Source organism: Trachurus japonicus, chromosome 2, assembly GCF_045865225.1.
Source record: "Trachurus japonicus isolate A0001 chromosome 2, Traja_1.0".
Classification (NCBI taxonomy): Eukaryota; Metazoa; Chordata; class Actinopteri; order Carangiformes; family Carangidae; genus Trachurus; species Trachurus japonicus.
The window spans coordinates 3623193-3649600 of NC_140908.1; the positions used below are offsets into that span (position 1 = coordinate 3623193).

At 43.5% G+C, this 26408-nt stretch overlaps 2 protein-coding genes and 1 long non-coding RNA gene across 5 annotated transcripts; 2 read left to right on the plus strand and 1 right to left on the minus strand.

Annotated features, from left to right (window-relative positions):
• Nucleotides 1–13523: 13523 nt before the first annotated feature.
• On the plus strand, nt 13524–18422 carry LOC146990605 (uncharacterized). Its single transcript, XM_085803137.1, has 2 exons — nt 13524–13619; nt 15826–18422. The coding sequence occupies exon 2, from the start codon at nt 15882–15884 to the stop codon at nt 18420–18422; it is 2541 nt and encodes an 846-aa protein (XP_085659263.1). The 5' UTR covers nt 13524–13619; nt 15826–15881.
• A 1344-nt stretch (nt 18423–19766) lies between these two features.
• On the plus strand, nt 19767–25486 carry hpxb (hemopexin b). 3 transcript variants are annotated; one of them, XM_085795733.1, is made up of 10 exons: nt 19767–19874; nt 20443–20468; nt 20567–20647; nt 21432–21589; nt 21695–21848; nt 22652–22864; nt 22981–23091; nt 23674–23804; nt 23958–24105; nt 25104–25486. In XM_085795733.1, the coding sequence occupies exons 1-10, from the start codon at nt 19810–19812 to the stop codon at nt 25328–25330; spliced, it is 1314 nt and encodes a 437-aa protein (XP_085651859.1). In that variant the 5' UTR covers nt 19767–19809; the 3' UTR covers nt 25331–25486. The 3 variants fall into 3 exon arrangements, with proteins under 3 accessions (XP_085651859.1, XP_085651869.1, XP_085651877.1); XM_085795743.1 differs by having other exon boundaries at nt 22990–23091; XM_085795751.1 differs by having other exon boundaries at nt 22999–23091.
• On the minus strand, nt 21690–22132 carry LOC146990607 (uncharacterized). Its single transcript, XR_015037480.1, has 2 exons — nt 21921–22132; nt 21690–21884 (listed from the first exon to the last, which is right to left on the minus strand). It is a non-coding gene; the product is annotated as an uncharacterized LOC146990607 (long non-coding RNA).
• Nucleotides 25487–26408: the final 922 nt, after the last annotated feature.

Genomic DNA, 26408 nt, shown 5'->3' on the forward strand with positions numbered 1-26408 from the left:
CGTGTGGCAGGGGAGCGCGGCGGCCTCCGTCACCGTCCCCATTGTCCTCTTTCAGACCAGATTATTAATTTGATGTATTGCTGATGACAAAAACGCGCGTTGTGTGTTGCTCAAACGCCACTGTGTTGATTTTGCAAGGCTCGGTTTAGGGACGGCAGAAAATATAAACATTGCTCGTGTTTATGTTTCGGGACTCAAGCCAAACTCTGATGGTAACCATAGTTACTGGGTGTGCGTTAGGTGAGTGTGGTGAATGTGCAGGTCACAACTTGTCCACCAGAGCGTTTTGGAGTTGTTGGATTGTGTATTTGATGAGTTTTGAGGGACAGGGGACCTGTACCATTCACCTCCATTGTGTTCACTGAGCAGCTCACGTCTCTGCCCCGCAGATCTCAAAACAACATGCACCGATAATTAAAGGTAATGAACCAACTACTATGACTATAGGGATTATGGCGATAGGCCAATTTGCCAAAATGTTGAACTATCCCTTTAAGGGGTGGCTTCACCATTCACTGCTATGTAGGTTAGCAAGTGCACAAGTCACAACCATTTCTATGTCTGAGCCCAGCTATAGCTACATTTTGTCACAACAGCCACAGCAGCAGCCAGTTAGCATCTGTAAGCTGTCTTAACATTGACCGCAAACATACTTGCATTGGATTTACAATCATCATACTCATCTAACAGAGTGGCTAACCGAGAAGCTAACATTAGTCACAGCCAGTAGCACATGCCGTAGTCACTGCTTCCAGTCAGGGCTCAGTGCGGCTGCTTTTCAGGCACTAATTAAGTAAAAGAGCCTCTAATCATGTTAAAAGCTCAAATAATTACTGAATTAATGACTCACCCAATCAAGAGGATAAATAAATCGTAATTTCGTAATCTAAAATGCCAAAACCTCGCTGCTTCAAGCTTCTACAATATGGAAATTAGACATTTACCTTTTGACTTTCTTTGCCTATGTTTTGGGATTGTTTGCATCTCCAGCCACTCAATGGGATTAGCCAATCTACTGCAGTCATTTGCAACAGTGAAAATGATCATACTAAAAAAACTGGTTTATTCCTACATGTGAAAAGATCACTATCTTCCCAAATGGCAATCCCAGAGAGGGATATCCTTTAGTAAGTGTCTTCGTCTGCTTGTATGGCAACATTGCAGCAATCAGTGTAAATTAATAATAAGTGAATCAAAGTGCTTAATTTAATGGAGGCTATGAAAGATTAATACCTGACATTATCCAGACTGCTGCGCTACGAAGGGGGAACCACCCATGCCTGAGGTAAACCAATCACATTTCTATGAATATGACATTAGACACATTGATGTGATGTGTTACATCAATGTCAGCCTGAGTCTTCACTACAGCAAGTGTGGATAGAAAGTCTACTGAGTGTGACTGGTCTATTTCTGTCTCTTTTTTTCCCTCCCCTCCATCCCTCCGTCCCTCCATCCCTCCCTCCTCGCTGGTTCTAGAGGCGAGAGATCAGTTCAGGGTGGAGAAGAGCTGGTGTTTGGCCTGAGGGGCCCTTGGACACAGATTCTGTCATTGTTCCACAGCTGCCACTCCACCCCTCCCTCCTTTCCTCTCACCCCACCACTCCCCCTCCACTCTGTGGCCATCCTCACCTTAAGGGCGTCCCCTGCTACCCCGCCTCCCTAATGAAGAGTGACACGCGTCCGGAGGATCTGATCTAGTCTGAAACCCGGGCCCTTGCCTCCTCTGTTTTGTCTCCTATTATTGACTGCGGTGGCTCACACTGAGTCGCCGTGATGATGAGAGCGCCATATACCCAAGAGGCATTGCTCCCAAATCGGAGGGGGGGCTCAAAGGGCAGATGCAATTGTATGGAATAGTGAGGACCTAATTGTCTTTATTCATGAGCTGTGTGATTGATATTAGAAGAAAATGAGATACTCTAATTGTCCTCTTATATGAGGAATTTCTTGCAGGCTTAGACTCTGGATGCTGTGCGTGTTAGTGTGTATTCACAGTCACAGATGTGTGTGTGTGTGCACTATTGGGTGAGATATCAAACTGACAACTCCTAAAGGGCATCTATGCAGCGGTCTCCCGACATATCACTTGAAATAATTCATGTTGTCCTGTTGTCCTTTCTGACAGTTTCTTGCCTTTGTGGCGTCCAGAGGATCCAGACTCAAACGAGTCAGGAGGACACGGATCCACGACCGCTGAGATCAAAACAAGCACGCGCTCCCCGCTTCCCTCGAGGCTTGTGTGTGTTTGCTCAGTTGGCACATCGTGGAAAAGGACTTAATTACCTCAGTAATTATTGTAACGCTGATTCAACTTCTAAGTTAAACACCATTTTCATGAAGTCCACTATTATTCCTTTGAGCCATGACGCTCCATTGTTCAAAACCTATTGAAACACATCAATAAGCCACACGGGAAGACATGGTCCTTAATTACCATAAACACACATTGTACTTTATTTTGACTTGTTCCCCTTTATAACTGTTGGAAATACTCACTAAAGCCTCACATGTGGATTAATCCGCCCCTGAAAAATAATCCCCTCTAAATGCACCATTTCCTCCTGATACAAACTTAAAGGAGACATATTATGCCCATTTTCCACAAATTAAAATAGTTCCCAGTCATCTTAAAGACATGTCTGTGACATGCTTTGGTTAAAAAAGCCAAACAATCAAACATCACAGCTCTTTTCATCCACTCCGAATAGCTGGTTTCAGTGCCTGTGCCTTTAAATGCCTGCCCCGCCCCTTCTACCAGTACAGGTACTCACAGGTAGGGCTGGTATTATGCAAATTTGAAAACTAATGACATCATTGTCATTGGGAACAGCTCATAAAACCACATGGATTTCAACCTATAGGGAGCCTGCACATTACAGATTTTGTAAATTCTCACATATTGGCAGCCGGAATGCAACACAAACCTAAATATATGTTAAAGAGCCTTCAAAAAGTGATATTTCCATAAAATATCCCCTTTCAATGAAAACAACTGCTTTTATAGATTTACATCCTGAGTAGGAACCAATTGGCTGTTGGCCGAGGGGCACATCCAGGGTGGAGGAAAGGGTTCATCTGGGTGCGTGTTACGTAAGCTTTGTCATCTGGTTACGCCCGAACTGACCCGTCCAAAACTGTGACCACGTGCACACTGTACATGTGCTACAAAAGCAACACCGATATCCCATCAACCATCTTTCCCTTTTCTGCTTTTTCTTATATATTCGTATCCGGCTAAATGCAACGACCGAAAGCAGCTGTCCTTGTTGTTGTTGTGATGAGGTCATCCTCTTGTGCCCTAGTGTGCGTATGTGGAACGCACCTGTGCATGCACACCTCTGTGGAAAAAACAGCCTTCACGCCCCCCCCCTCCTTTGTTGTGCACGTGTTTGTGATGTTCAGGGATGCACGACACGTCAAGTTCAGATTTGCTCAACTTTAACCAGAGCTGGACACGGCTCGTCTCTGATGACCACTGTTTAGAAATGAAACGACTTATATATTGATAGTGGTGTTGCAGTAATAAGCCCGGGGTGAGTCAGTCTCTCCGTCGATAACAACTCTACCTACATGGACCTTCCTGACGATCAGAGGCATCCTGCTGATGTCTAATTGAAATCCATTAGGGAAAACACCTTGAGTGGCTCAGGTAAGCGTAAATTAATGTGTGCGCGTGTGTGTGTTTATTTGGGCCAACGCGCAAGCACGCACACACACTGCCTGCCGCAAATGAAGATAAAAGCAGGGTGTGTACGACGTTCATGCACGCAGTCGTGTGTGTGTGTGTGTGTGTGTGTGTGCAACCACCAGTGTAATGTGATAAGCTCCAGCAAAGCACATACCTGATGCCATTAAATGCAATTTCCCCTGTGTGTCAGCTGAGCCATTTGTCAGCTGCTAACACTGCACGCTTTATTAAAAACCTCATCCGCTTCAATTAACTGCGGCCGCAAAGCAGTTTAACTCCACTCTAATCCTGTCAAGATGTTTAAACAGCCCTTACGTACAGTAGGTACATCATTTCAAACGATTGTCAGTGAGTTGTTATGGTTTTTTTTTTCTTAAGCTGCTTTACTCATCACTTAAAACTGGGGTTCACCTCAGGAGGGAGTGGGTTTAATGTGAGTGTGCAGATTTTTACCGCAGTTGGCCGCGGTTCGGCCTCCGCAGTGGACTAAGCTGTGACGGGGCCTCATCCTGGAGCCGTAACCATCTCCACTCTGTGTCACATCTCACATGTCGGAGTATTACGACACGAGGCGTTAAAGAAAGTGAAATTTAAGCCCGTAACTGTAAAAATCAAGCTGTTTGTGCAGCTGTGTCTCTCTATGCTTTGTCTCGCTGCTTAATGAGGTTGTGACTGACAGCAGCAGGCGCGGTCGTGACCAAAGTTTACGGGGACGAGAGAGAGCGTTTGTGCGGTTTAAGATTTCAATTTGCATAAATGAAGCTCTTTTATTTGTATGTGGAGGGGGATGTAGCGCCATGAAACCAACAGCCCAACAGTTGATGGCCACTTCTCCTGCCACTGGCAAGGTGAGCCTGGATGCCTGCAGGCGTTTACAGCAGGTGAATAGGAAATATAGGTAATCCTACCCTGTCGATTCTTCACAGTTAAAGCAGAAGTAAGAGGAATGTTTGTGTTAATATAAGTCTTAAATAGTTGTATCTTCCAACAGCAATCACTTATATAGAGTGTTTGGTCTGAAACACGGGTCTGTCAGTCACTCTGCTCTGCTGTAAGCCGAGGAGAAAACTTTCCTTGTATCCTACAACCTTTATCCAATGAGGAGAGAGAACGGCATAAAGGGGCGGTCCTCTCTGTGTGTGCAGCCAAGGGATGCGCGTGAATGTGGTGACGTAGGGACGAGGGCGGGGACTGCTAACTCCATCGGCTGACAGGAAGTTAGCCAAAACGACCGGATCGCTTACTTCTGCTTTAAAGGGGAACTATACAAGTCCGGTCGCTTTTCCGCCACTTCACTAACCCTCCTCTCGGCCATGTGCATTTGTTTTCAGCGAAGCCTATGGAGCAGTGGATAACGTTATATATCATATACGATGTTACGATGTGTATATTTTTGTAGTCTTATCTGTCATAAACAAGAGATTACGGGTCACATGTGTTGTGTGTTGCAGAGACGAGAGCCGGGTCGGAGGCTCTGATCTTGCAAGGTTGTTTTTCGGCCAAGAGACATTAGGTGGAAGGCAAATAGCCTCCAAAGCCATTTATTTAACCATCACAATAACTTTGAAGCTGTTTAATTAGGTAAAAATGTAGCATAGTTAAGGTAAAAATCCTACATAGTTCCTCTTTAATAAGAGAAACACTGTGCGGTTGTTCTTATCCTGCAAACTGCTGTCACTCCTCCTTTTCTATCATGTCCCTCTTCTAACTCTGAATATTTCCCTGCCCTGCTGTTGCTCTTTCTTGCCATCACTCCCTTACTAGTTCTGTGATGTGAAAAAGTTCAAGACTACTGCTCTGGTATTGAAACTCCTACCTGCAAACAGAAAATGAGGTTCAACAATAAAAGGAAAACGTCATAACAGGCAGGTAGAGAGCTAAGCAGCATGGCTGGGTGCTGCTGCTGGATCTAAAGTTACTGCTATCCCTTATTAAAAACATTAACCCACAACAAATAACAATGAGGTTTTTATTCTACGTATGTTAGTGTCTTGAAGAGGTAAAGATGACAGAGACATGGCCTCACCCTGCAGAGAATGTAGTCTGAAGGTCTGCTGCTGCTTCCCACAAGGATACCACACACGCTCCTCCGCTTTCTCACTCTGTTTTGCACACACACACACACACACACACACCCTCTCTATAGCACACATACACACAGACACACACACACGGTCATGCCAGCAGGGAGGTGACGGTTAGCATGGTGCTGTCACCGGGGGGATCCTGGGTGGGGTTTGCGAGAAAGGGAGAGGTGTAAATTGGGTGAACGCTGGGTGCAAAGCCCTGTGAGTGAAGGCTTGGTGCTCTCCCTCTTGATGCTTTGTCACTCACTCACACCTAAAGAGATACAGGTGGTGGCTTGGCTCAGTTGTCTGTTGTGTATCTGTGTTTGTATTGCGCTCTGTATTTTGCCGTTATTCGATTTTTACCTCCGAGAGAGAGAGACAGAAGGTGTCCAGGAGAAAGACAGGACTTGAGATTGTGGCGGTGTTGACCACGCGTAAACAGGTTTACACCATAATTTCATATCTATCAACTTGACGTTGATGAAATTTGAAAGTGTAATCAGTGAAACGAAAGCTAAAGGCGAGCAGGTGTGACTTGCCTTTGATCATAACGGAGACCAATTGCAATTAGACCCAAAATGGCTTGACGGCGGTATCAGGGGGCCACTTGCAGATTATGTATTTTTAATCAGAGTTGTTAGCATCTGTGATGGATGCCCATTTCGCTCATACCAGCCTCTGATGGCATACGTCATGTTTGCTGGCCGCGAATTATCATCGCATGTATGCTGTCCATTAACTGCATGAGGAAATGCACACAAACACACACCCCCACCCCCCACCTTGTGTCGCACACTGACTTACATCTGGTGTATGTTGAGCTTCTGGGAAACCACAAAAAACCTTAAGATATTAACAACAAAGAGTTAATGCAGCACCACGGCAGATGATTAAACTTTTTTTTTCCCTATACTGCTTCTACCTTTCGCCAAGGTTGTATATCTACCTCAACCACTTTGTATTCCTGCTCAGATCCTGCATAATTCTCTATGTCTATTCTCTGCTTTTTCATTTTTATTATTAAAGTCGTGCACATGTCCACATAAACCAATAAATGTCAACTGGAAATGCTCCCGACTGCCATGCTAGCATTTCACGGACATACAAACACAGCCGATGTCCCCATGCTCCCATGCTACAGGTGGTGTAAATACTGATGAAACGTCTAAGATAAGTCTTGGAGGAATTTAATATCTACTCAAACAATAGAGCTGGATGACAACACAATGATCTGATGCTAATCCGTGGTCCCGCAGACACAGCAGCACGTCCATACAGTAGCTCTACGCTCACAATGCCCAGGAGTTGTTGAGATATTCCAGTGTGGCGGGCCGAGTGTCGACCTCAGAGCTGTGCTGCTAACGTGTCAGAAATCATTCACACCATTTACAGACTGTAGAGAACTCAGCTGGCAGTCTTCCCTGCACCATTCCTGTTATTCTTCTCTATGCCCGCTCCTATTGTGCTTTCTGATTGATTTTAAGTTCTTTTATTTGATTACCTTTAAAGTCTTCATGGCTATTTTTTCCTACATTTGTTGCAAGGTTGAGCTTGGTGATCTTTTAGATTGGACAAGTTATGGGATGACCTAGCCCGACTACTGCTGCTGAATGTGACATTATCGTTTAAAGAGACCCAGAGGAGTTTGCTTTTGGTTAGAAAAGAGTCTCATATTAATGTGGATGAATCTATCGGCTCGCTATAGTAGTCTTGATTAATAAAAACATTCTTGGCAAATGCTTTTGCTTTCGTCCGTCTTGTGCCGGTCCAAGTCATGGGAAATGTAGTGTGAAAACACTTCTTCGCTTTCCGAAACTCCTCGTAGTCCCTTTAAAATGATAAAAAATGTAAATTATTTTTTATCATTGCCAGTGGTGCCATACATTTTCAGTCTGGTATAAAACATGGTCCATGTTGGGATGGACAAAAAATGAGAGAGAAGTGTTGTTGCTGTTAAGGAGCAGATTAATGTCTCCACGCTGAGAACTAAAAGATGCTAAAGTGCTTTGTAAGGCTGATGGGCAACTCCAGAGTCAGGTGGATTTGATCCATTATGAATATAAAAATATAAAGACTTCACTTGCAGCTTTAAATATTAGAGGAATGATAGCGGTGGCTTCACTCTGCAATTTAGCTTTTTGACCAACCACCCCGAGAAATATATTCTCATTAAAACACAACTTATTACAGTTTACGCAGCATAAATGTCCCATATTTACAAAGACTGTGTTTGCCAGTGTGCGCCTGTATGTGTTTGTGTGTGTGGCCCCTAACTCGACCATGTGCTAACCCCACACAGCTGCAGAGTCCCCTTGAGGGTTTGTCGCACAGGCAACAGAGGAAGGGCGGAGGAGGAGGAGGAGGGGGGGTGGGCATGGACTGAACACTCTCATTTCCATGCCGCACTGTTCTGGCAAAGACATTGTACACTGCTGTGGATGTGCGTCTCTAGTGCTATTGCTCAATCTTTTTAGGCCTGTCAGTTAGTGTTTTCATCAGACTATTCTCTGGGCGCGGAGGTTGGAAAGCTGATTGTGTACTTCACTGTTCACTGTGTGTGCGTTAATACACATGCTCAGGAGAGAGGAGAGACTTTGCTTGTTGTTTTTCCTTTAATCAACGTTTGAAATATGGATTTTAAGTCTCTTTTCATATGACTCAGGTGAACGACAGGGTTTATTACAATGGGATGTGGCATTTAATAGCTTCATAAAACTCCGCGCCTCTGGTTTCCGCCTATGTCCTGCCTACATAAAGCAGTGCAGGGTCCAGCCTGGAAAACAGTAATGGAGAAACCAAGGAGTCTCAGGTTCCTCAAATATCCCTGTCAATCAAACGCCGTTTCCTCTGAGTGCGTTTTCTATCTGTCAAGGGTCATAGAGAGTGAGGATGAGACCCATTCCCTCCCTCCCTCCCTCCTTTCCTCGCTCCCTCACCCTGGTCCTCCATCTCCTCCTCCTCCTCCTCCCATCCCCTCCTCCATCCCTCCCTCCCCACTCCTTAGAGGTGTATCTCTACCTTGTGCATCACGTCTGGGCATGACCTGTTGCTAGGTAACCCTGGGTCACAGCTGCACACTATGGCAGACCCTTTTTTTTATTTATCAGTGAGTTATGTGGGAGATGGGGGCTGTAATTTATTAGTTTGATATTGGGCAGGCAGCGCAAGTTTGGGATTGTAAAAAAGAAGAGATGGCCTATAGCTCATCAAAATGCTTATTCTGATCCCGGGCCTCGGTCCGCCGAGGAGATTCACAACAGAGGGGATACAACATTATAAATTCATCTGCTTTTTTACTAAGAAAATCAAGCATCTCCAACAACAAAGCCAATGGTAATGCACTTTCCATGCTGGTAATTGAACAGATGTGGTCAGAGCTTAGAGGACCGAGAAAAAGGAATTCATCTCGGTACAGTATGTGACTGATTCATGTCCAAGGATGAAGTGGGCACAGACAAACGCTTTGTAGTCATGACATGACTGAGTAAGTCAACGTGTGTCATGAGAGATTAAAAAGAAAAAAGACAATACACCCTAAATGAACAGATAAATGCACTGGTTAGTTTAGCCTAGCCTAGCTTAGCATTAAACTAGTAACAGCACGAACGGCTAAAGCTCACAAACATGTTCAAATGACGTTGTGTTGGTTTAAAATTTTGAAAATGAAATAAGTGAGTTGTGAAGCGTTAATTGCTGGTGTTCGTTTACATTCACACACAGAGCGATTAACGCCCCCTGCTGGCCGGAGCTGGCTTTGCCTTTCACTTAGACAAATCGTAGAAGATGTTCGTCGACATGTCGGCGTGAAACCCAAACAACCTGGTCACAAATGCATGACAAATGCAACACAAACACAAAAATCCAACTAGTAACATTTTTCATCATCTACTACAAATAAATATCGAGCATGTATGTAATTTCCGCTTATATTAGGAGGTAGGAAGTTGATTCTTTTGTTTTATATATATTATAACTACATGAAATTATTGTTTCTACAGTATCTTAATTGTGTTGTGTGAAATCTGTAAAAAGAAGAATGTGAAAGGTTGAAATTGTAGATTGTCAAACAGATATTTCTTTTTGTTGACTTTTAGAAATATACAAATGTAGCTAAAAATAAAACAAATATCTTAATCTTCTATGCTTTCTTAAAATATCCAGGCTGGCAGTCATCAGGAAGTTTTCTTTCAAAAGTGCTATACTTCATCACCAAACCCTAAAATTAGGATTTTAAGACAGACTGCTGCCATCTGAAAGTTTAACAGTTTTCGCAACACTTGAGTGTGATATTAATTTGTGATGCATCTGCTGCTGTTGACTCAGCCACACATCTCCCTCTGCCCTGATGAAAGCTCACCATTGCATCCCAGGTCTCACCCACGATGCCTTTGTTAAATTCCTCTCCCTAATGTGTGTGTGATGAATATTTTTCAGATGCTTCCTCTAGGCCATATCTGATCAAAACAAATGCACCTGCACTTTTTTTTTTTTTTTTCCTTCTTGCAACTGCAACTCCCCCAGGACGGGTAAAAATTGACTCCCTGGCTTCCTCCACCAGGCAATTACGTGCCATCTGTTCCCATCTTGGTTGTTCCAGCTCGTTTTGTTTCTGCGATTGTTCGTCTAATATCATAGGCCTGAAAGTGTTAGAGAGGATGGAAGTGGGGGGGGGGTGAGAGTGAGAGAGGAGGGGGACACAAAAATGAGGAGTGGCATGAAGAGGAATTAATCGAATCTAACAGCAGAACCAGATCTTCCCCTCTGAAAGGAGATAGTCCCACTAGAATGAGGACCATTACCATATTCATCACCTAATATTGCCTGCTGTATGCAAAGTGGGAGAGAAGAGTGCAATATGACTTTCTTGACCGCCTTTCTAATTCCATCTGTGAAAGCCTGCACACTTCTTTAATTGTTTGTTTGCAACAAGTCCACTTTGTACCTGCTCTGCTGTGATGCTGCCATTTGTTTGGGAGTGGTAATAATAACCCATTAACTTCCTTGTCATATATCCCACTGATATATATATATATATAAATATATATATCTGTGTCTTATGCTGCCATGCTGAATCACATTATTGTTTTGTTACAGTAACTATTGGGCCCATTACTCTCTGCCACACACACAGGCTGGGAGCAGCGTGCAGATTTAATTGCAGTGATGTTGCAGGCGAGGCGAGCAGCTGGATCGGAGAGTTTTAACAGTGATATCAATAACGGAGCGCCACCTTAGGCCGATATAATTTTCCATCTCTCCTGACAGAGCGGAAGATAGAAATAATCAGTCACAACACCAGCCAGGCAGCCTGTAGGACCTCGTGTGACATCCAGCAACACTGACGGCTCAGGACCCATCTGTGTCCAGGGGGCAGCGCTCCGTGTGTGTGTGTGTGAGTGTGTGAGGATAATTGGGGAGGAGATGTTGGATCCTACAAGAAGAGGAAATCTACTAGACTGCTCAAAGGCTTTTTAAAGAAGACACACTAAGTGATGAGTGGATATGAGGCCTTTCATACTAAAGGTTACATTCTGCACAAACTTCACTGTCTTGCTTTGTTTTGTTTTTTGTGGATGGAGGTGTAGATCCTCAAGAGGCCAGAAACAGCTTTACAACACGGGATAAAAAAAAATCACCGGCTCTGCAAAAATCCCAACATTTTATTCTTCTTTTCAAAAGGCCAGAAGCAAAATGTTCTTTCCCTCTGTGCTTCATATAGCGGGGGCAAATAGCCAAGGTTTCTACATAATAGAGGCACATTTTAGTTAATGATTTTCAACATGCACTCTGTAACTTTCCTCCTCTGTAATTATTTTTAAGTGTACTCAAACCCTCACCCACACAAACAGAGAGATTTGGTATTCAGTATTAAGTCAGTGACACACAATGGGCTGGAATACACAACAGACTTTTTTATATACTATAGATAGATAGATAGATAGATAGATAGATAGATAGATAGATAGATAGATAGATAGATAGATAGATAGATAGAGCTACCCCATTTGATTTCTTCCATTTTTGTCAAAGCTTCCACCCTGCACAGGTTTTGAAATTAGCCGAATTACACAGCAAAAGCAAACATGTGAAGATAAGTATGTGTGATTCTCTAATTGCAACTGAACCTTGAAAAAAAATCTGTTGCGTGTCCTGTACGGACCTGCAACAGACTGCACACTCCACCGAAACTACAGCTGAGTGAGCACCACCTGCAGAGAAATCAACCATCTGCAGAAAAAAAGTTATGCTAAGGGAAATCAAGCAGATTATTTACATTTAAAAAGAAAAGCATCTCCCTTCTGGAAAAAAAAGGGGCAGTAGGCTAGATGTCTCCACACAATATAGCCCACAACATCTCCAGCTCTCACAGCAACATCCAGACTTTATATAAAGAGAAAGAAGGGAATAACATAGGCCTCCTGTGTATTTGTCTTGTTGCTTTGTCTGTACTTTCATTTGTTCTATAAAGTGAATCAGTTACATTGATTGCACTGTGATGTGTTTTCTTATTTTAGGAGCATATATTTTGAAAGGAAGCTCTAAACACAAACGGCACTGGTTTTCCTCCTGTGGCTGCTTTGTATTTGCTGACATCTAGCGGTTAAACGTGGAGATACCTTTAAAAAACTGGTTTATTATTTCAACTCAATAAAACGGACCAGGGGGAACAACAAGTGTCTGTTTTCTGCAGTAACTTGTGATTATAACAGCGACATTCACGGCGCATTTGCTGATGTGATGATTGGCACCGATCAGGCGCACTTACACACTTACACATGCATGCACACAACTTAAACTTACTTTGAACGGAGTTTTCTCGTCCCAGTCCGCATCCTTATTTGCTTCACAAGTCTCGTGTTTCCGGTCCATGAAGCTCCAAATGGAAGAAAGTTGCATGTGATGGAAAGCAAAACGAAGCTTTTCCTTTTCTGCATATTCCCAAGTAGGAAGTCATCCCGTCTTCTTGTAGCAGCTAACGTTAGCGGAGAATGACCGGTTTTTAGCACCAAAAACATTTTTAATTGGATATTTGTTCAACTTCAGCACAAACTTACTTTGTCGGTCTTCAGTATTACTGGGTTTCGGTGAAATATCCGATGTGGAAGTGAAGTTAATCCAACGAACGTCCTTTTGTTTTTGTTTTTAGCCAACAGCTAAACAGGCTAATGGTTAGCTTCTCTGTACTTCCGGCTTCACATTCCAGTTGCCTGGCAACGCAGGTTGACCTTATGAACTCAACAAGGCCGTGATTGGCTTTCGCAGCTCAAACAAAACTACGTCACACATTTTTATTACAAAGTATCTAAAGTTCGTACTTTTTGAAGTAAAATACTATAAATTAATAATAAATATATTTTAAAATTTCAAACAATATATAGGTCAGTCCCTTAAGCCCCGCCCACATTTGTATTTGTTTTTTCTAGACTTTTAAATAAGCCAGTCAGATTTCCTCAAAGATATTACAAACTATTAAGATCATTAAAAAAAGTTTCATCACAAGGACTTGAAGACTTTTTTTTCCTTTTTAGACAACACCACAAGATAATACAACAATTCAATCACTTCCAATAATGTTAACGTGCGTTTCCAAAACACTATTAATAAATTATGGCACCATTAAGAGTTTGTTTACATCAGCAGCTTTAATTCAATCAATGCACAGAGGAATTTGAACATTTGCACACATGCACAGTGTGTAGTACCATATTAGACTCTGACAACAATGTGAGGTGAAAGAAAGAGGGAGGGAAGAGGGGTGAGGCGGGGGAGTGACAGAGAGAGGTGGTGGGAGGAAGAACTGGAGGCTGAGACACAGAAGAGAGAGAGCAGCGGTGGAGCAAGCACACACTTGAATTCAGGTAGGACATCTCTAACTTTTTATCAACAAACATACTCTGCTAAAAATTTCATATGTTGTTGTAAAATTGAACATTTTGAAGGAAAACATTTGTTCTGCAGCGTCAATAGCCTACTTATTGCTGCAGTTTGCAGATTTCTTTGTTTTAAGTGCCTGAGGTCATTTTATCTAACGTTTCAAAGCGGTGTCTACCTGCGAGGTTTCTGCTCTGTGACTCAAGGTGAATGGCTCCATTGTTTGGTTTTGATACGCTGGAATGCTCCTGGACATCCTGCGTAATCCTCTCAATTATGAATGGTATCATTTATTCTATAGTCTCAGCACCTCAGCAAAGGCCATCCGGTAGCTTAGCAACAAGTGCCTCTCATTCAACATTAACGCCAGGTAACATTAGAAGACACAGTGGCCTCACTCCAGGAGCGTGACACGGATTTGTTTCTGACACCGTTTATATTTTCCCTCCTTCTCACAAACAGGTTGATGTTAATTTACCAGTTCACCCATCAGAGCAGAAAATGATGTTTTGACATTGAGATGAGACTTTATTTACTTTTTCTCATCCCCTCCTCCTGATTTCTCCTTTTCGAGTGAAAACTCACCTGTCCTGAAAACATCCCCCACCCCCCAGATAATATCTTTAACATCTTTGCAAACATGGGAAACAGATTTTATCCTTTGACATGTGAGGTCACATGTTTCCAGAGGGACTTTATTATGAACACGCAGAGGTAAACCGACACCTCACTCTTTCATCCATGCAAAAGCCTTGTTGTTTTGTTCTGGGGGGGCGTGTAGACCTCTAACTAAGTCTACACCATTAACATACAATATATACACTGGTGCCCACAATTGCCGACACATCATACGATCCATTTTAAAGACTGAGTGGAGAGGAAAAAAAGCGAGCTTTTCCCCTGGCAGCCTCTCACATACCTTGGTTTGGTGGTGAAAGGCCGAGCTCAGTTTCAATGCCCTGGGCAGATAAGCGCCGGTCTCTGAAGCAAAAGTGACAATGGGGGTCTGTGCTGCATTCGGAAGCAACTCTCCGATCTCTTGGGATTTATGATGAGTGACACTGACGCGTTAACACTTGATCTGGCAATCAGTGACCACTCAGTGACTATATATACTGTCAATAAACCACTACCAAATGAAAAAGAAATTGAAATTAAACATACAGTGTGGCTCTGGTAACTCAAAGCGAATGTGTTCACAATAGAAAACACCATTAGAAACGCTTCAGCAACCTGTTGATTAACATCCAAGTCCAGTGATGAGCGGCTGCCAAGAGCGTTAGAGACTGAATGCAGCGCTGACCTCAGGGAAACAGGACAGTGGTTATCTGAGAACACTTTAGAGTCTCGTGAGAAACTGAATATTGGGGGTGTGGGGTGGGTGGGGGGTGTATAAAGTTGCAATGAAAGGGAGCCTGTGTCCCAGTTTTTAAACAGCAAAGAGAAATGTACACGTGTGACACCTGAGTCGACAGGTAGGTCAAATAGTTTCTTGACGGATTGAAGAGTTGGTTTACAAAACATTACAGGGTGATTGTTGAAAGCATGTAAGTAGATGTTGAACTGCTTTTAATTGTTTTGTTAGTCATATATCAGATCTTGCACTTTGTTTTTAAAGGGATAGTTCACCCAAAATTGAAATTTCACTCATTATCTACTCACCCTCATGTGGACTAAGGGCTGGGAGTCCTCCGTGGCTTCTCTGAGTTACAGGGGGTCTCGGCGTAGCAGTGCATGTCCATATAACGGTTGCAAATGGATACCAACTGTCTTCGTAACAAAAAGACACACCAAAAAACATCCAAATACCTCCATGCTGCTCGTATGTAATGTCCGTCTTGTATTGAAGCCCCGAAATGCGAAATTGTCCCGAAAAAAATTAAATAAGTCTATTTTTCAAGCTTGTTTGTAGCGGAAGCTCCTCTTCCCGGTTCGTCAAATTTGGACAAACCAGGGTCTGTCCTCTTCCCAGTTTGTCCAAATTGGACGAACCGGGAAGAGGAGCTTCGAGAAGCTTCCACTACATAACAAGCTTGAAATATAGACTTATTTAATTTTTTTCGGGACAGCCCTTAGTCGACATGAGGGTTAGTAGATAATGAGTGAAATTTCAATTTTGGGTGAACTATCCCTTTAATGCTATGGTGACAGGGTTTTGCTGATAACAGATGTTTTTTGTATTTTTCTCTGCAGAAAAATCCTGAAAAAGGCCCATTTCACAAGAGGAGTGTTCAAATCTATGAACCACAATGTTACTCAGGTCTCATTCAGACAGACGAGCCCTCCTGGGGTTCTCAGCTCTACTGACGCACACTATCCCTAAACAGAGAGATGAGACTTCCCCGCCACCTCCCCTGTCGTTCTCCCCCCTGCAGTCTGTCTTTACACCCGTATCTCCGACTTCAATACCCCCCTGGGTCGCTCAGGCGCTCTCCAACCTGGAGCAGGGAGAGCGAGAGCTGCAGAGCCTCAGGGAGCGACAGCAGGCCGAGGTGGAGGAGGTGAACCGCGAGCTGGACGACGCCGTGTTCGAAGCTCAGAGGGAGGAGCGACGCCTTCTGGAGAGGATCGAGCAGGACCACAGAGAGGCGCAGCAGCACCTCAGTCAGGTGAAGAGGGAAAACGCAGCGGCGGTGCGGGTCGTGCAGTCGCTCGTCGACCAGCAACTGCGAAAAATGGGACAGCTGAAGGAGCAGGTACAGAGATGGGGCAGCACAGCGGGTGGAGCCAATAAAAACCAGCTGCAGAGAGGCGTGGCAGAGGTCACACAACCATGGGAAATCTCTCTGTCCATGAAAAGAGTGAGTTTCTTACCGAGCCCTGTGTCCAAGACCTTCAGCTTAGGGGAGGTGGATGTTCGTGAGCAAGGCATGACCTATCCCATCGGCGTCTGTGGCGTTGAAGGACAGAAGTGCGCCTTGCACTCAGGAGACACAACCTTCTCAAACATCACCCCTCTTGAAATACGCAAAGAACCGCAATCCAACAGAGCCGGACAAAGGTGCAGTCCGGATGAGACCAACAGCAGGACAAACATGCGTGTCGTCCGTAAACTACGCCTGTCAACCTCTACGGAGAATGAGGACGAGCTCAAGTCACCCACCGTTAAGTCCCCCGTGCTCAGACACCGCGGCGTGTCCGAGTCATCTCAAGACGAAGAGGTGGAATCTGTGTGTTCGGACACGCATGGACAAGACCTTTTCCTCGCCATCCCACCGGTCTCCAGTCAAGGAGAATCTGAAGGTGATGAATCTGACGGCAGACAACGCGGGAAACAGAGGCGCTCCACGCTGAAGGGGAAGAAGAGGCAAAAGGCTCTTGTCTTGGTCTCATGTGAAGAACCATCCTGTCCCCCTGATGATGCTGCAAAGAGCGGGCGCAAAGGTTCGCTCACCAGCCGCAGTATTGTAGATCTGTCGTCTGGTCATCGTCCAAAGAAAAATAACTCAATAACAAGCAGTGGGAGCCCACCTTCACCGGTGGACAGTGAAGATTCCTGCTACACCTACACTGTGAATACACCTGTTAATGGATCTCTTAAGCAAGAGCGCTGCCGCTCCATGTCCACGGCCGATCTCTCTGATAAGCTGCAGCCTCTGATCAATGGTGACAAGGCTGACCGCAGAGGAACCAGGAAGGTGAACAAAATGCGACTCGCCTCTGAACCTTCAGCTTCTGAACAAGGCCAAGCACGCAGCAGAGAGCCTGACGGGAACGCCGTGGGCTCCGATGAGCGCCAATCCAGATCCCAGACTCGTACAACACAGGGTTCGGGTTTAAACCGTGTGAGCAGATCCATGTCCATGTCGGCCATCGAAGGCGACCAGTTGCATCAAGTTAAGGAATCGCAGCCATACAACAAAGACAAAGAGAGAGTTGTGCCAACGTTGAGGGAGCTGGAGGAAGAAGGTGGTTCAACTGTGCTGGACTCAGCTTACCTGGTGAAACAGTTTGGAAAACAAGGATCAGGCCGCACCGACTTCAACCTGCCGAGCGGCGTCCACGCAACAGCCAGAGGGCAGCTGTTCGTGGTGGACTGCGGCAACGCTCGCATTCAGGTGACCGACCTCCAGAAGAACGTGGTGCAGCAGGTGTCTCCCTCAGGATCGGAGAGATCTTCTCGCATCTGCAACTACTTTGACGTGGCCGTGAACTCGAAGGGCCTCATCGCGCTGACCTGCGCCGCCGAACGCGCCCTGCTGGTGTTCAGCCGCCACGGACGCCTGCTGCAGACGTTCGGAGGCACGACGATCGGCTCCACCAACGAAGAGCTGGATGCTCCCAGAGGGGTGACCGTCACCCGTCAGGACGAGTTCTTGGTCGCCGACATAAAGCGAGGAACTTTAACCGCTCTGAAACTAGACCCCAAAACCGGCGCCCGGTTGGAGCGCACGGTGGTGAGCGGCTACCACCGGCCCTACCTGGTGGCGGCCTGTCTCGCCACCGGGCTCATGGCGGTATCAGAGCGAGGCAACGAGACCGGACGCGTCCCGTGCATCCGGGTCCTGGAGCCCGGTTGGAACACTATCCGGATCCTGGGGGTTTGCTCCGGCCTGGGTCCGGTCCTGACCTGCCCCTGGGGCCTCTGTGTCGACAGCGAGGGCGACGTCCTGGTGGCGGACTGGGGCAAGCAGCACCACCGCGTCCTGTTCTACCCGTCCAAGGGCGTCGGCTGGCCCCTGGTGGCCGATAACCTGAGCAGCCCCCGGGGCCTGGCGCTGCTCCCCGACGGCCACGTGGTGGTGTCAGACAGTATGAATCACTGCGTCAAGATCTACCGCTACAAGTGAACAACATGGAAACAGTTCTGTGATAAAATAAGGAGTTATATTTGTAATAGTGAGTTTCTTTGACTATACTTTAATTTACAGCCTCTACCTCTCACATGTTATAAATTGTTAAAGGGACAACGAGGAGTTTTGGAAAGCAAAGTGTTTTCATACTACATTTACCATGAGCCTCCGCGCGCACGGTGAAATTCTTGGCCCGGCGCAAGACCGACGTCTTGCCCAGAATGTTTTCATTCATCAAGAATGAAAGTCAGAGGTTGGAAGACGATCAGATACCGTCGTAGTCCCGACCATAAACGGCGATTCGGCGGCGTTATTCTCATGACCCGCCGGGCAGCGTCGCAAAACCGAAAGTAAGGAAACACTGGTCGGCTCGCCCAGCATTTCCACCATTAATTAAAATAACAAAATAACGATAGAGACAAAACGATATATTGATCGAAAATGGAGCCATTAACAAGTGTGGGTAGCCTAGATTCATCCACATTAACGTGAGACTTTTTTATAACCAAATAGAAACTCCTCGTTGTCCCTTTAAGATTGTTTGATGAAAATGGTGATAATGAGTTTTCCTCATAATAAGTGTAGAAGATTACTGTAGCAACAGTTATAATCATTACATCTACAAAGCAAAGTATTTTTAGTTCTGTGGCATGCTTTCTGTTATCTGATTCATATTTTTCCAATAATGCCCATATGGCAAAAAGACTGAATTAATCAATAATCAAGACAAATTTAAGTCTAAGTTAAATTAGTTTTAATCTGAAGGGTTTTGTACTGCCAGTTTCTCTTTAAAAAGAATTAAACTTTGATTTGAAACCAGTTTTGCATGATTTTGTTCCCTGGGCTGTTGCCTAAACACACATTACCACACAACCACAAAGGCTGTGCACTGGCTTTTGGGTATTTGGAACCATTTGTGCAAAAAAAACAACTGTATTTCCATCAAAATGTGTCATGAATCAATATAAAGTGATTTATACACACAATTATTGATCTGTTTTAAGCAAACAGAATCAATAATTTCATTTGGAATCCACATCAAAAGGCGAAGTGAAGGCTTCGATTTCCTCAAGCATTACAACAGCTTTATCAAAGAGACGTTTGGTGTGAAGATTGTGCTGCACATAATATTCACATTTTTAGAAAACAAAGGTATTACCAAACAGGTAAAGTGCAATACATGATCCGTATCATTATGAGAGAGCCTCATTTTGCAAGACCCAAATTTCCAATATACTCCCCTCTATGCAAACAGAGACATACACAGTGTTCCCTTACGTGTCCACCCACACACGCACACATTTCAGTATAAAAGCACAGGTTCAGCCCCTGGGAAGCTCCACTTTACAGCTCTGCTCCACAGGAAGACTCCACATCCGAGAGCATGATGGACCTGGTCACCAGAACTCTGTTCCTGTGCTTAGCACTCGGCCTCGCTAATGGAGCACCGTGAGTAGCCTATTTGTACAAATTATTACCCAAAAATATACAGTATGTAGGTCATTCGGACTGAGAGGCTTAGTCCAAATATTCTAGTCCCAAGATCCTCCAATGGCAACATGTGTTCATTATTTACTCCCAACAAGATTCCTGTTCTGCAATATAACAATATATGAGCATATATTCATCAACAGAAGGCAGGAACAATGGAAATATGAAAATATGATGAAAACCATATGTAGAGGGGATGCATCGTAAATTGTGTTGATGGTTTTGTTGTAATAAACTGCATTCAAAGATGTTCTTATTACAGTAATTTGTCCACCCTCTCCTCTGTAACTGGTGGGTGTCAAAGCTATTACTCTGTATTTACTCTGTCTAAGTTTAAGGGGGCGAGCCACTGTCCAGGCTTTTCATAACTCTATTTACTTGCACCCAAAGTTCACCGGTTGCATCGAAAGAACAAACATGAGAGTGCCGAGTCATCGCGTGTCCTTGGTGACTGATTGACCTCCTGTTTTCTGACTAAGGGATTTTTTCAAATGAGATATAAATGTGAGTTTTTTTCTCTCCACAGGCATCCACCACCATCAGATGCACAAGGTCAGTTTAGTAATACAATGATACACATTATATGTATATATCTACAATCATTTCAGTTACATTACAGTAAAAGTTGTTTTATCTCTGTATTTCTAAAGGAGAAGTGCCAGACCGGTGTGAAGGTATTGAGTTTGACGCCATCACTCCTGATGAGAATGGGGTAACTTTCTTCTTCAAAGGCAAGTCTCTTTTTAAATTATTGTTTGGTAACACTTTATTTGACGCCTATCTCTATAAGGCATTATAACCATACTTATAATGAGTTATAATGTAGTTATAGCAATGTATAACTATAATTATAAACACTCATAAATGATCATAATACTTTATAACAATAATCATAACACACTATAAAGCATTTTATCTTGACTTATAAGGTCAGGTTTTATAACACGTTGTAATTGTTAGTAACTCACTGACAATGCCCACATCGATAATGCATTATAAATATAGTTATAATGTGTTATAATTGTCTTATAAACGTGTATAACTATCATTATTAACACTCATAAATTATCATAAGGCTGTGTAACAATAAGCATAACACATAGACAGAGCATTATAACTCTATTGTAATACTTGACCATATAAGCCATTATAAAATGCTCTAAGTGTTGTGCTTATTGTTATAAAGTCTTATGATCATTTATGAGTGTTTATAATGATAGTTATACATGTTTATAAGCCAATTATAACACATTATAACTATATTTATAATGCATTATCAATGTGGACATTGTCAGCGAGTTACTAACAATTATAACATATTATGTTTATAACTATAGTTATACAGTGCTATTACTGCATTATAACTCATTATAAGTATGGTTACTGTATAATGCGTTATAGAGATAGGCGTCAAATAAAGTGTTACCTATTGTTCTTTTTAAGTCTCATTTCATATATGTAACTTTACTGAATGACTTTAGTGTATGATAATGTAGTTGTCTGGTGTTCTCTCAGGTGCCCACATGTGGAGGGGTTACCGCGGCCCAGCTCGGCTCTCCAACGAGTCCTTCAAGGAGCTGGATGACCTCCATCACATCGGCCATGTTGACGCTGCCTTCCGCATGCACAGCACAGACAGCCCAGACTCCCACGACCACATCTACTTCTTCCTGGTACGAAACGATCCTGAGATATTTTTGTGATATGTCTCTGAAAACAAGGTAAAAAAAGAAAATAAAATCATATCAGAGTCTGACTGTTTCTTTTACAATCTCCAGGACGACAAGGTGTTCAGGTATTACAACCACAGTCTGGAGGATGGGTACCCAAAGGAGGTCCAGGAGGAATTCCCAGGAGTCCCCACTCATCTGGATGCTGCCATGGAGTGCCCCGGTGGAGAGTGCACGACAGACTCTGTTCTGTTCTTTAAGGGTATATTATTACCACTCAAAAATATATATAAAAAAACTATAATAAATAAAAAAGGACCATAAAGAAAAACACTTAAATAAATGTAGGAAATAACAGAATGAGACAAAGAGAAATTGATTTTTATAACACATCTAATGCCTCCCCCTAGTGGAGGAAATGAGCTGCTACAGGAATGACTTTTTAACCCTCCTGTTGTCCTTCTGGGTCAAATTGACCCAATCTGTTTCCTTCCTTCTTTCCACAATCCTTCCTTCCTTCCTTCCTTCCTTCCTTCCTTCCTTCCTTCCTTCCTTCCTTCCTTCCTTCCTTCCTTCCTTACCTTCATCCTTACTTCTTCCTCTTTTGATCCAGTTGACCTGATCTGTTCCCTATACCTCCATCTTTCTTTCCTTCCCTTTCCCTTCCTTCTTACCTCCCTTCTTATTCCTTCCTTGAACGAATCTGTTCCCTCCCTCCATCTTTCTTTCCTTCCTTTTTCCCTTCCTTCTTTCCACAATCCTTTTTCCCTCCCTGCCTCCCTCCCTTCTTTCCTTCCTTCCCTTCATCCTTACTTCTTCCTTCCTTTTTGACTCAGTTGACTCAATCTGTTCCCTCCCCCTTCTAGCTTTCCTCCCATTTTTCCCTTTGTCCTTCCTTCCTTCCTTCCTTTTCCCCTTCCTTCTTTCCTCCCATCTTTCCCTTTGTCCTTCCTTCCTTCCTTCCTTCCTTCTTTGACCCAGGAGGACAACAGGAGGGTTAAGGCAGTCTGAAGACAATTGATAAACCTTTCCTCTAACTTTTCTCTCACTTATCTCCCTCCACAGGACATGACGTGTATGTTTATGACATCGCCACAAAGACGGTGAAGACCAAGACGTGGCCCCACCTCCCCGTCTGCACCTCCGCTCTGCGCTGGCTCGAGGGCCACTACTGTTTCAACGGACACAACTTCACAAAGTTCAACCCAGTCACTGGAGAGGTGAGCGGAAATTACCCCAAAGACGCCCGCCACTACTTCATGAAGTGCGCTGACTTTGGTAAGTTGGTTAATAAGGAAAGAAAGAGCAAAAAAAATAAATAAAATAAAATATTCCAATAACATCATGCATGCTGGGACGAGACAAACGAGTGTTTTGTGTTTTGTCTCCTGCAGGTCATGGAGGTCATGGAGGTCATGGAGGCGGCCACAGATCCAACAAATGCTCGGACGTCAAACTAGACGCTATGACCACTGACGATACAGGCAAAACATATCTCTTTGCAGGTAAAGTGGCATATATATATACTGCAATATAGTTCAGCATCTCAGGGGAATATGATGATGATGATGCCAGTTTGCCAAAAGGAGGATCAGTACAGATGATCAGACAGTACTCGACCCCAGTACTTGAGTAAGAATACAAATACTACTGGTCAAAATGTACTCCGTTACAAGTAAAAGTAGCTCAGTCAACATGTTACTCGAGTAAGAGTAAAAAAGTACTTGCTTTTAAAGGTAGTTAAGTATCCAAAAGTACATGCTTTTAAATTTACTTTAAAAAAAAGTAAGAGTAAGAGTAAATTTCTTCTTTTTCACATCAATGAATTACTATATTTTTTTCTAAATGAATTTAAGGACCTTTTAACTCTTGTTTGTGAGAATGAACTCTTTGAAAGCAGCTGTACTGATGTGCTGCTTTTAGGGGTTAGGGTTTCCTTCTCTGACAAACACAGCTTGTGTCCAATAGGATTTTAGAAAAAAAAAAAAAAAAAAGAGCAGACCTGAAAGTAACGAGTACTTTTCAGCCTTCCTAGAAATTAACTTGAGTAAAAGTGAAAATATTTAATATCTCCTCTCTCTGCTCAGGTCCTATCTACATGCGTCTGGACAGCAACCGTGACGGCTTCCACCCCTTCATGATCACCAGGGCGTGGGAGGAGGTGACCAATGGAGTGGACGCTGTCTTCTCCTACAGCGACAGAATCTACTTGATTAAGGTAGACTCTTCCTCCTCCTCCTCCTCTTCTTCTTCCTCCTCTTCTTCCTCCTCCTCCTCCTCCTCCTCTTCCTCCTACTCCTCTTCTTCCTCTTCTTCTTCTGTGTTGAAATCTGAACTAAAAATGACTTCATGTTCTTCCAAACTCCTGCAGGACGATCAGGTTTACATCTACAAAGCCGGCGTTCCCTACACCCTGGTCCAAGGCTACCCCAAGAGCCTGAAGGAGGAGCTCGGCGTTGAAGGACAGGTGGACGCAGCTTTCGTTTGTCCAGATGAGCACACGCTTCATATCATCCAAGGTGAACACACTGAGTTAAAAAACGTCAGATCAGATGAGCTTCATGTTTTTGTTTTTTTTTGCTTGAATGTGATTAAGGCGAGACACTAACAGGCAAAAACACTGTTCATGCACTGATCAATTTTGAGATTTTGGGCTATTTTTCTTCCTTAACATGTATTCTTTCAGAAAAGTCAAAAGAAATAGTAGAAAATCCACATTAAGGTGGTTATTTTACTTCATTTTGTCTTTTTCGTCAGTAGATTTCTCCTAAATTCGCCAGAAGTCAACATGCTACTGTGACATACTGTGCTGTGCCATGTCATTGTAAAGCTCTCTCTCTCCAGAACAATTATGTCGGCTCCAAAAATGGTCATTTCCTTTGTATCCGCAACCAATTGTAAAAGTAGGATTTAAATTAACGATCTATGGAATTTTACAGTACAAGTCTTTAAAGGCCATTTTCTCAGAATGAGTTTCTCCTCAGACTCTGAGCTAGAAATCTCCACTTCAGCAGCACCTACAGACACCAAACCTTCCAGTTTGATCCCTGTCTACATTCTGAAGGTTTTTTACAGAGGGGATTGTTGATATATCATTCACAGCCTGATTTATACAACATTTTATTCCTAAAAACAGGGCGAAATTGGATTTTTTAGGGCTGGTGACAGTATTTTCTCATTTACAAAGTGATAAAAAGAGATATCCAAATCCCCTCTGTAAAAACTTCTGACTCTAACATGTCAACAAAATAAAACAAGAATTTTTAAAGTAGCTTTGTCCATTTTTCAGATTTCTGTTCTGGAAATATATGCAAATTAGCGCATATTTCATCAGATATTGCCTCATTTACATATTTAAACATAACATTTGACAAAACTTGTAATACAAAAAATATTTGTCTTAATGTGAGTGATAAACTTGGGAAGTTTCATGGTGATATCTGTTAGTTAAAATGTTTACCCTATTCACCTGTAGTGTCTGCCCTTAACAAACATCTTTGTGTATTTCTTTCACAAGGGAAAAAGATGCACGACGTAGACCTGACCGCCACGCCCAGGGCGGTGACCAGGAGTCTGCCTCTGCCCCTGTCCGACGTCGACGCTGCTCACTGTGATTCACAGGGAATCAATGTTTTCAAGGGAGCGCAGTATTACCACTACGAGAGCCCCATGCTGCTGGCTATGGCCAGAATCGCTCCGGTGCCTCAGAACATCGACTCTGCGATGATGGGATGTGAGGATTAGGACTAGGAGGAGTCAGGGAGGAGAGGATGCTTCTCCAGTGAAAACCACCTCACTTCTTAAATGCAAAGCAAATAACTGAATGTGCCGAGAGAAATCCTCCTCCCATGGAAGGTGGAGTTTGAGTTGTTTGGTGAATAAAACTTTGAAAAAAGAAAACTGCTCTCTCTCTCATATTATGAATGGTTTTATTTATTTATTCTTTGGAGTTTGTAGCTTTGAAACCGGATCGTATAGAGAAACCTACTAAGCAATGTCAGAATTTGGCCACTAGAGGACCTACTGTTCAAATGAATGTGCTACACTGGAAATAATGTGAGAATCGGATTAACCAACACCAGTTGCCGTGGCAGGGTGTGAATATTTATACTAAGGTGTTTATGCATCTAGATAATAAGAGGAAATAAATGTTCATTCTGAAGGCTTTCTGTAGATATTCACAGATGGACAGAGAAGAGTTAGCAGCACAACAACAAAGAAACAAGGGAAAACATTAAAAAAACATTAAAAAGAAAAAGAAAACCATATATTAGGCAGTGCTCTGTGCCAGGTCGATGTGTCCAGACATCCAGTTTGATTCAATACAATTTATATCATGACCACAAACATAGAGTATACAGATCCCCAGTCTGTGTTTTGGCTGAATTGACCTATTGACCTATGGCAGACAATCTCAGTCTATCTGACCCTCAGGACACGTCTCAAACCGATCACACTTCTTTATATTTGAGAAATGAATGTTGTTAATGTTTTTTCCTACTCACCGAACAGCTGCTGGTGTCTCTGTCTCTGGTGACTGCAGGTGTGTGTGGAGTCGGGCTCGCTAAGAGCTCCTCATACAGGTGTGGAGCTGTGCAGCGCTGGCCTTCATTCAGAGAAATTGTCGGTGGCCAGAATTTTTATTTCCTGCAAGACAGAGAGAGGCCAGAGCACTTGTCCAGCTGAGCTACATTTGCTGCCAGTGAAAACAGAAACTAATATCCAACCCTCTATCTATGTCACAGGGTTAGGGTTCACTTCACTTCCTCAATTTCATGCTCATTTTCCGATTTCAAACCAATCAAGCATCCATCCAAGGATG